Source organism: Pocillopora verrucosa, chromosome 1 (assembly GCF_036669915.1).
Source record: "Pocillopora verrucosa isolate sample1 chromosome 1, ASM3666991v2, whole genome shotgun sequence".
Classification (NCBI taxonomy): Eukaryota; Metazoa; Cnidaria; class Anthozoa; order Scleractinia; family Pocilloporidae; genus Pocillopora; species Pocillopora verrucosa.
This window is the reverse complement of record NC_089312.1, coordinates 7416938-7428366: the sequence shown is the minus strand read 5'-3', so window position 1 is coordinate 7428366 and position 11429 is coordinate 7416938. Positions and strand designations below refer to the sequence as shown.

Sequence of the window (11429 nt, the reverse complement as noted above, 5' to 3'; positions counted from 1 at the left end):
CGATCGGGTAAGTTAATTTTCACTCGTCTTGGTCACACAATTATAGGTGATGACGCATATTTGCTTGGTTTCAAATAACTCATTTTGTGAATATTTTCTCCGACATTCATGAGCCGTAGTCAATTAAACCGACATTAAGAGACGAAAATTTGGAATTTTACTTTTGCAATGGAGACTGTATCGCTTGAGATGTATCCAATGGGAAACATTGAAAGTATGGTTGAACCAAGACCATACATGCAAGACCTTCCTAGTCGTCTGGCTCGCCATTCCGCTTCTACTGTGATGAGGAGTCAGGCCTCTATACCGCGGAAAAGCGTTGGGAAAACACTCCAACGAACTGGCGCTTTGAGAAGAGATGGAAATTTGCAAAGCCAGCAAGACGAAGTTTCGCCAGGGCCTGTGTGCGACCGCCAAATGTTCGACTGTGGGTTTTCGGCATTGCCTGAAGAAGTCTTAGAGAAAGTGAATTTCAAAGCCGTCCCTTTACCGATGTCACTCAAACGCCGGTTCAAGGATTCTCTTCGGGCAAGAGCTCCTACGAGAATTTCGAAAGGGAAAGCTTTGCTGATGAGTGTAACTAAGGCATGGACTCGCTTTCGAATCGCTTTTAAAGAAAGCCTTTATTCTCTGCAGCTTTGGCGCGGACACCTCAAAGAAATTGAAGGCCAGTTCGGCGGCGGTGTAGTCTCGTACTTCGTATTTCTTCGCTGGCTAATGTTGCTAAATTTATTTGTCTTCATGATGGAGTTCGGCTTTGTTTCTCTTCCAACGCTAGTGATCTGTTCTGACACGTCTGCGAATCACGCGAACGGTCACGCAACTAACCTGACAAGCTGTAGATACGACTCTGCTTATTCCGCTTCAAACAAATCGGACAGCGGTATACTGACTGTAGTGTTAGACTTCTTTACGGGGCAAGGTTGGATCAGTAACACAATTATGTTCTACAGTACTTATCCGTCGGATGTTATTATATCCCAGGAGGGGGTGAGATATCTCTTACCGTTAGCTTACCTGATGACCGGGGGCGCGTACTTCCTATTCTGTCTCCTCATCTTAGTAAAGAGTGCATCGAGCGGCCTAAAACAAGGGTATATCGATAGTGAGGGCGTGTTTAACTCATTTTCTAACCGCCTGTTCTCTGCATGGGATTACTGTATTTGTGAACGGAGTGCAGCTATACATAAAAAGCAGATTATCGTTAAGGACTTTTGCTTTGAATTGGAGGAAGAAGAAAGATTGAGACGAATTCTAAACCGTACAAAGAAACAGAAAACGGCCTTATATGGAACTCGGATTATCATTAATCTGTTCATTGTCCCAGCTCTTTGGTACGTGTCATTCGTGCTCGTGTTCGGCGTCATCTTCTCCAAAAAGGTCACTGAAAAAGGAAGGAATCAGTTCGAGCAAATGCTGATTCGATCGTCGTTGTCTTTAGCTATAACAATACCGAACCTTGTCCTTCCACCGTTGTTCGAGTTCTTGTCGGTATTTGAGGACTGGGGCCCAAAATTTGAATTGGGGCTGAACCTTTTGCGGAGAATTTGTGTCAAGCTGCCTTCCATTGCGATGTTAATGATCCTCCTGTATAAGGACCTTGGTGAACGCATCCAGGACGACTCGTTGCCGCTATCAGCGCATTGCGGACAATGTTGGGAAAACGAGATCGCTGCGCAGATGTACATGCTTGTCTGGGTCGATTTCTTTGTTGTGTTACTAATTACCCTCGGCGTTGAAACGTTTAGAAAGCTTCTTTACAAACACTGCAGCTGTTTCCGCAAAATTGGAATGGCACAGTTCGATATTTCTCGCAATGTCATCGACTTGGCGTACGGACAGTGTTTGATTCTGATTGGCACGTTTTTCAGCCCCATTCTCCCCGTCATCGGTGTCCTGAAACTAATCGTGTTTTTCTATGTAAAGAAATTGAGCCTGTTTCACAACAATCGACTGCCTGACAAACCCTTCCAAGGCGCGAAGCTGAGTTCTATTTTCGCGCTTCTCCTACTCGTCACGTTTTTAATGTCCACAGGGCTTGTTGGTTGGGGCGTGACAAAAGTGCCGACATCTTACTGCGGACCGTTCAAGAATACGGAATGCAGCAAAGAGAAATTTATCATCGATGAATTATCCTTCGTGGTCTCGCGGTGGCCTGAGTCGATTCATGCGACACTGCGGTTCATGCGCACAGCGGCGTTCCTCCTTCCCGTCATGATGGTGGTATTGAGCCTACTCTACTATTACCGCTCAATGGCTCATGAGCACCAACAAGTGATTAAAACATTGAAGGATTATCTCATCGTTGAGGGACAGTTTAAGAAGAAACTACACTCTCAGTTAATGTCCCAGCCATATAGCGGTATAAACGAGCGGAAGAGATCTGAAAGATACAACGAAGAGGACATATTGTTGGCCTCCCTGTCAGACTGAAAGGGGATTTTACGCACTAACTGAAAACTCTGAAATACGGAGATTAAAATTGCTTGGCAGCTATAGGCTGTGTTGCTGATGCGGCCGACTTAAAAGGTAGCAGGAAAAAAAAATTATGCGGGCACGACGTTTGGATCTGAGCAGTTCCTACGCAAACCTTAGGGAAGGCGTTTTACATTACTGTAAATCCCTTTACCCCCACTCCCGTTTGTGCGCGGTTATGTCAAACTGAAAACTGTATTATTCCCAATCAAGAACAGACAAACGATTCTCTAGCCCTTAACTGTTTGTCTCCGTATGTGTCTACGTATGATTCATTCCATCATTTCTTCTTGCAAAAAAGAGATCATTTATATAACTGATTGCCTCTTAAAAAATTTCAGTTGTAGCTTAGTTGCTGCGGAGCGGGCTGTGTACGAAAGCAAACTATCTAAGACGAATCGAAATGAAAACGACCCGTCATATATCTTCAAATCATCAAATGTGAATAAATATGGAGTAAATTCTTTGAAGGCGCTTCCCAACCGGAATATAATTTATACTTAATCAAACTCGGAAATAATCATAACTGATGTAATCTGTATTAAGGCAGCAAAATTAAAATGAAAAGAAGACTTTGATCGTGCGCGATTTGCTATTACAAGTTTATTTAAAAGGGACACCTTAGTGTTTTTTTCTCGGCATCCGCTCTTACCGTTCAAGCTTTGCAAACTTATGTTATGATTAAAATTTTTTTTTTCCTCATCTGTGGGGGAGGGAGGGGGATCAATTGTCGCTAAAAGAATTCAGAGGTGACACTCCAGAGAATCGACCGGCACTTAACTGCCCTAAAGGGAGATCATAAGAATTTTGCAGAGCCTTGTGGGGGGAACAAATCTACCCACCTCCTCCACCCCTTGCGATAAAAGGGACGGTATGAAGTCTCTCCCGGACCTTAAAAATTCGGAGTTCATAAGCAATTTTTTAGCTCACAAACCTGCACATTTAAAACTACTTTCCATTATTTGCTTTTGATAACCTATGAAGGCCTCGTAAATCCGCGTGGAGTTTGCTTTGACATTGCATTTTATGGCTGAAACAAAGAATCGCCCTTAAAACAAACTTTACCTACCATAAGCTGGAAAAAGGTTCACTTGCTCAAGGGACGTGCGAAAGTCATGTAACATTTTGCAGAGCCTTGTGGGGGGGAACAAATCCACCCACCTCCTCCACCCCCTGCGATAAAAGGGACGGTATGAAGTCCCTCCCGGACCTTAAAAATTCGGAGTTCATGAGCAATTTTTTAGCTCACAAATCTGTACATTTAAAACTACTTTCCATTATTTGCTTTTGATGACCTATAAAGGCCTCTTAAATTCGCGAGGAGTTTGCTATGACATTGCATTTTACGGCTGAAGCAAAGAATCGCCCTTAAAACAAACTTTACCTACCATTAGCTGGAAAAAGGTTCATTTGCTCAAGGGACGTGCGGAAGTCATTTAACACAGCTGACGGAAGGAAGCGAGTGTCACAGCAAAGTGAGGCAACAAAATCATTAAGTTAATTAGAAAAGGAAGGAGGTAATTATTACAGCTATGAAGCCAGCAATTTCCTGAAATAGGATGTAAAGTTTTTTTCAGCTTTCAAGAAATCATAAAAATGCAAATTAAAGGCTTTTACAAGGTTCGTCATATAATGACGGAAAAGTAAACTAGAAAGGTTCTTAGATAAAGATGCAATCCTTACGATGTTTTTCTAAAGCATATAGAAGCTTTTAAACTGAGATCGGTTTTCTTGAAATAAAATAAAAATTTTCTTTTATAATCGTATCATATATCCTCATTTGGTTGGAACTTCTAGAGTAAGTATTAAATAACATAAAAACCGGCCTTCAATGAATTTACCGCATGAAAAGAGTATTGTCTATTTGCTCTATCGAAAAAAATAAAAACTTGTCTGTAATTGCTTATTTAACTAATGCACGCTTTTTATGTAAGTTTGTTCGGCTTAAGTGTTAGTTAGTTTATTAAAAATACCGCAAAATTTATTGAAATTGAAATTATTACTAATTATTTAGACGTACTCTGTGCTTCACAAGAGCATCTACCTTCAACCGACCTCGGTGGAATAGTGCTGTTACATCAACGAAGGTTTGAGTATATGAAAAGGCTCTCCATAACGTTGGCAAAATTATTGTAGATCCTGGTCTGAAATGATTGAATATTGCAAGAGATGACACTTTTCACCAGCTGCCGTATTCTAAGCAGTGAAAAATTAGAGAACCTTTGCTACAGATAGCGATACTTTATTTCACACTTCATGCTCTGCTATTTCTTGTAGCAATTTTGTTCATTTCTCTCAATCACAGAGCTTCGTTGATGGAGTAGAAATAAATTGAATTTTTCTTTCGAAAAAAATATATGATTAAGTGCTATATTCGTTCAATAAGTGCATTACACCAGCTTTGACCATTGGCCATATTTGGCTAATATACCTCTTTGTGTAGGTAGTTGCAGTGTTCTTCAAGTTAGAGCGTATGAGTGTCTTCATGGTGGAGAGGCAATTTCTAGCTTTTCTTATCATGAGTGCAGGTGAGACGCGTTCAAAATAGGTGCGTGAGTCTCTAGGGGAATATGTTTTCAATTCAGGCTTTAACGAGTTCGTGCTAATTCAGGTGGGGATGTTTTTCTGACTCCCAAATTGATACAATTCGCTCCTGCGATTGAGGATGGCTTCACTTAAAGTAAACATTAGTATTTCTCAAACTTTCTACCAAACCTCACTGGATGGGCTATCATATACCCCCCTCACATATTGTTATCCTGTTACTTAATTAATTTAAACTTATCTTTTCCGTCACTAAGTCCACAATGTAAAAATAGAATCTTTTCTTTTTGTACCATTCAGTCCTGCAGACATTTGTTCAGGATGTGACGTAAGTATTCCAGAAAGAGAGAAACCTTTTACAGACACGTTTGTCTTAGTATTATCAGAAAAACTAGACAGAAAAAAATCGAAAACTATTTGTTTTGAATCTTCTAGCTCGCGAGGCCGGCTCGGTTTCAGAAATTTCCGCGGAAGGACAATTACAACGATTCGAGCACACTTACCACTGCCGCCAACAAAAGCCCCTTCTACAACTCCAAGCACAACTGGTAAAATAAGAGCGGGTAATGGTGCTAGAAATACTCAAAGTGTATCTGTTAGTTATAGTTACTCTAAAAAGACATTTTTGTCAAAACGTACACCATCAGTTGCCAAAGTTCCAAAAAGTACAGCATCAAATGTCGAAAGTAAGGCATTTACTCAGGCAGAAGATAATAACACAAGTGCCTTCTATAATACCACACAGTGGCCACCAACAGCGGTCACTGTTGGGAACTCATGCGTCACCAGTGGTAATAGTATGAACACAACCCGACCTACGTCTTCAGAAACAGCGTCAAGTATGGCAATAACCTGGAGTGATAACATCGCCAATGACAGCAGACATGACGAAGTTCCCAACCGCGACAAGACCCAGGTACGGTTGCTTGAACGACAGTGAATTAGCAATTATGACTGCAGGTTTTACTTCTTCAGCGTTTACGTTACCATTCGTTATGATAAATCAAGAGAAAGAAGGAAAACGCGACGTGATGTTTGTATCAAGCTACGAATAAGCTTCGATCCATTTTACATTTGCGCTTGTTGTTTATCTTTTTCAGCAGCCGAGTTTAATTTGAAAATGTTAATTCTTGTTTGTTTTACAGAAGTCAGATAGGGTAGGCATTCAAAAGATAGAGGAATTCCTCACGAGTAAAGGTTGCTTTTCAGCGTCGTTTGACGAGGTAATAAAATCATTTAAAGCAAGGGTTGCTGAAAATGTGAACGACAATCTTACCAGTAATAGCAATGAATCTTTCCTGATAGCAAAATGTACAGTATAATAAGAAATAATATCTCCTCTTCACGGAAGCTTAAAAAAAATATTAAAATCTTTTTTGAAAGACAGAGAGCGGAAGAAGTGACATCCATACTAAAAATAAACTTCTAAATAATAGGAATCAGGAGAATTTATTTTCGAGAGCCCTGAAACCACAAAGGAATCGATGAGACACGAAAAAATTCTGAATACCCTTGAGACGACACTCATGAGCTTCTCTATTACAGCAGAAGTAATTTCCTTTGCATTCTTCTCAGTTGTAAGGTATGTCAGTAAGAGCTAATGTGGAGAACCAGAGGCTTAGAAATCGTTGGTGTGTGAAACGGTGGATTGATAAGTATAAAAGGAGGAGGCGGGAGGTAGAGGGTAGAATGAACTTATGATTATATGAACTTGGGTACAATCCAAGTTTAATAACTAGCTTCATTCACGGAAACCGAAATAAATTCTTGCGAAGACGGATGAGCTATCAAGCTTGGAAGACAATGTAACTTTTTCATTTTTGGCTTTTTCTCCTTCTTCGAGGAAGCTAGTGTGTCTTCGAGAATTAAATGGTTTCCATCCTTGGATTTAGAAAAATAATATAAGAATGTTTTGTTTTGACGTTTGTTTCAAATGTGGTAGAGTTTCAATGTCGGAGCGGATTTTCGTGCACAAGAATGTGCTCATATCGCTGGCTTTTGGACATACAGTTTACATTCTTGACATAAATATCTTCCCATCAAGGAACATGCACCATGTAAGTACAAAGATTAGATAATAGAAATTAAAAAAGGTAGCTAACTGTGACCTGCGATCACTAACTGTCTTGCAACTTATTTTTCTTGTGGTGCGGTGCTTATGTATATATATTTTATAGGGAGTAACATAGTGGTTTTCAAGTTGACTGCTGAATCATAAATCCAGTGATGAACAACTTAAAACATTTTCTTCATTACAATTTTTCAAACCGAGACAGCAAAGAAGGATTTCATGAGCGTTAAAATTTAAGGCTAAGATAAGGAAAGTTGTATTTGGGAGAGCGGTTAATAACTCGGTGGGCTCCTCTACCGCCATTTCGAAAATACAACTGCTTCTAAAGACGAAGGTGGTGCTGTTCTGTCTTCCTTAATTGAACCGAGGTGAATTTTCACCAAAATACAAACAATAGGTATGATTTAGCTCGTTCACGATCCTCGGAAAATTTGGCACTGACAGGGAATCTTCACCAAAGCATTTCTGTAACGTCATTTCTTGAACCTTATGTCGACTGCTATTTTCTTTTAACCAAAAAAAATGTAATCTAATCATGTTTAGTTCGTATGGCTGTTGCAGTAAGCTGTTGCATTTAACTGTAGGATTTAATCTAATTATTTGGACCGGTTCTCCTTTTCAGACCATATGCTCTGTTATTGCTGCCGTCCAGCACTATCTCTACACTTCTCTTTACACTTGGATGCTGACTGAAGCAATAAACCTTTACTTGAAGATAGTGAAGGTTTTCTCTTTTGGAAAGCCATATGCAACATACAGCTTGATTGGATGGGGTAAAGTAATGAATAAATTATGAAGAGGAGAATTGCTTGTCAGTGCTTTGCTATAATCTGTAAAAAAAAATACTTCTATTGGTTTTTCCGTAAAGTTACTGGCTTAAAGAATGCATTCGTGCTCGTCATTCTTTATCAGTCAGCTTCACCGAATCGAGTTGTTTACCCAATTTGGTGCGTAAAAACTGCAGTGTTATTAAAAGTGGGTTTTCTCCTAAATATATAGGAGTACCAGGGCTCACGACATGAGTACAATATTGTACAAAGAAATCGTGTGCGGAACAATGGATAGAGTAAGGTATCTTATTTCACTGAAGTACAAACTAGAAACTAGATAAAAGCATAAAAATAGGTTAAGTCTATGGTGAATCGACGTAATAATCTATGACATACATAAATCAAAAATCATTTGTGCGCTTTCACTGAGGCCGGATACGCAACGATGTTCGATACTGTACTTTGCTGTTCCGTTAAGCGAAAAACGTTGACTTCAAATGATAGAGAATCTTGGGAAGGAAATTATTCGTTGTAGCGGACAAATACTAGGGACCTTAAGCAAACCACGACGGCGACGGCAACGAGGACATGGAAAAACAAGAGATATAATTGGTAGAACAATAGCTCAGCACGTGCGTATTAAAACTTTGTTCTTAGATTCTTAGCCGTCTTATGCACAACAACAACGTGAAATCACCACAATTTGCGTCGTCTGCGAACCAAAACCGCGACGGCAAATTATTTTAATTTCCATTTGGAGCTCAACGTTTCTTTTATACGTTATGCTGAAGTTGAGGTGTGGCGCCGTATGAGACGGTAAACAAATGCAGCCATTTTTGAAATTCTAATTAAAGGCGGAAATTCATTTTTTAATCGAAGTCCTCCTTGACGTTGCCGTCCTGACTGCTTAAGGTCCCTAATGAAATGTGACGAAAGGGTAACTTGAAAGGATGTTTTCTAGGTAACCGCATGTCTTGTAATCAAATAGAGAAATAAAATAGGAGTGATATGTCTTTGAGGAATTACTGTGAACTACTTTTACTTTGTAAAATGGCTTTCTGGCCTCTAAAGGCTCATTCGAACCGAATATAAAGATCCTCATGCAACTTTTTTCCAATTTAACTTCCGCGTCCGTATAAACTGATAATATTAATTTTGATGGTTTCAGATGTTGGCTCAACGGATGTATCTGGAAATTCAAAGGGCCCGTGCTGGCCATGCTTCTGGTAAATTTGAATTAAGTAATGCTCTTTATTCAATCAACATATAGTTCTCAAAAAGCGTTTGAGCGTAATTTCGGGTGTATTTTTTTCCCTTTTATTCTTTCTCTTTTAACTCTCCGTGATGTGGACCTCTTCTGTAAAATTCATTTTAATCAACACTTACAGAAGTCCAAAAGTTGATTAAGAGTCTTCTCTCGTCTGTTTTCCGCCTGCCAGTTTCTTTGCCTTGTATCAACCGTAGAACAATTGCTTACGAAATACCGAAAGTTATCTTAAGAAGTTTAGAAAATGTTTCTATAACTGTTTCAGGAGTCACATTACAGATAAGAAGTAGTGTAATGTCTGAGACTTGATTCAAATACTGACAGTCAAGTAGATATTTCAGTGAGTTATTTACGACGTGTACCGCTGGTTACATGTTTTTGCAGCCACGATAAGCTATAAGGAGGGTACAGATCTTCTCCAAAGCGTCTTGTGCGAAAACTGCGCCGAAAACAAAACTAAAGAAAACAAAAACGAACAAAAAGCAAAAGAAATCGTGCGCATCATTGAATTAATACCAAGCATAAAACGCCATATTCCTTTCTTGTAACTCAGATGGTTCTAACTAAGTTTTGATGAATTAATCGTCATTGGCTCTTCCCTTTTTTCAGGAAAGGACTAAAAGCTATTTTCGCTTTGCTTCCATCGCTGGGTGTGACATTTTTGCTTGGCCTCTTTGTTGATTTTCACGTTGCTGTGGAATTTACCTTTGTTTTATTGAATTCCATCCAGGTAACTTTCGTGACGCAGTCGATGGATATTGTTGTTGTTATGGTCGCTTTTCGACTTACTTCCTCATCAGAAAAATGGATGAAGAGCAAAATAAAGGAAATAAAGTAATAGAACACCAAAGATGTTCAAAGTTTATTTGTCATAAGTGTAGGTAAAAGTAAAGATATTATATTCCCCAAGACGATTCGAAATCCATCTAAAAAATTAACTTTACAAAGTCCTTCACAAGAGAGGCATAAACAAGGCATCCAAGTTAGGACGGATTAGAAGCTGAGGGCATGTAACACATGGATAGTATTCAATTAGCCCTTCTACGATTGTAGAGTTACAACATAAGTGGGTCTCAATGAAGTGATGGCTATTTCGGCTAACTTTTTTACGGCTGACGGTTAATTTCTTTCCGTTTCGATTGAAGTACAATTTTTTACGTTCAACTTTTGTTACGACTAACGTGTAACGATGTTTTTTTTAAGTAATAAAAGCTTATTTCAATATCGAACATAAACCGAGCAGTTACATGTTCGAACCACGAAATAACTGACAACCCCGGATGCGCAAATTACTATTAGATATTTCATAGCGCTCGCATTGGGATTAGTTCATGCGTACGTGCGTATGTTCGCCGCTTATGTATATATGGCCTTGTAATGCTTCCAACTGTGTTTCATCACAAAAAGGTTAAATTTCGACAATTTTTCCGCCGGTTGACCCCACTGAAACCCTTACATAACGGAACCTGTGCACTCATTCATTGCAAACCGCTGTAACCGCATTCTCTTTCAAATCTTAGGGTGTGCTCTTGTTTATCTGTCACTATGCACTTGATGATCAGGTGAGTATAAACGATGATTTCAATTCTATGACATATTGATTTTTCTTTTGTTTTTGTTTCAGATCACCAAATCTTGAGCGAATCTGAATTGTGTGTAGCAATGCCACAACTAAATACAATGTATTCCAAAGGACAGAATATGTTAAGAACAAACAAGAGCACGTACGTTTTAAGCCCAAAATTATTTGATTTTTGCATCCTAGATGGAGAGAACGGCGCGAGTTCTCTGCACTAATCACTGAACGAAATAGTTCAGCGCCAATGCAGTCCTAGATTACTTTCGAAACAAAGTCAAAGGAAAGAGACCTTTGATAAAAATATCAAATTTGGCATTTTTCCCCGATTGTCGGTGTCGCGTACCCAATGCAGCAGACACTGAGTGTTGTGTACTGGATTTCGGGGAGTGTCAACCACAGTGTAGGAATCGACAACACAAGTTGATTCAACAACGTTTAATGCTATCGTTTGACTATCATACACATGCGTGGAAACTAAAAGAGGGAAATTGTAATGTACAAGATAAAAAAAATTGGCTGAGACTGATTATAAAACAAGTGAAGTCGGAAAGAAAAGGAAACTAAATACAATAAGCTGGAACTTACGTCTGATCCTGTCTTTACGAGCTTAGAGAAACTGCAACGTTATGTAACTGGAAGAATTTTGTGTAAAAAGAAACTCTGATCTATCTCCGTCGATCTCCTATGTCCAACTGATTTGATACTTAAGAGGTGTACCACTAT

At 39.3% G+C, this 11429-nt stretch overlaps 1 protein-coding gene across 1 annotated transcript; it reads left to right on the top strand.

Annotated features, from left to right (window-relative positions):
- Positions 1 to 87: 87 nt before the first annotated feature.
- LOC131786944 (transmembrane channel-like protein 7) lies at positions 88 to 3033 on the top strand. The gene has a single exon (XM_059104006.2). The coding sequence runs from the start codon at positions 169 to 171 to the stop codon at positions 2431 to 2433; it is 2265 nt and encodes a 754-aa protein (XP_058959989.2). The 5' UTR covers positions 88 to 168; the 3' UTR covers positions 2434 to 3033.
- The last annotated feature ends 8396 nt before the right edge of the window (positions 3034 to 11429 follow it).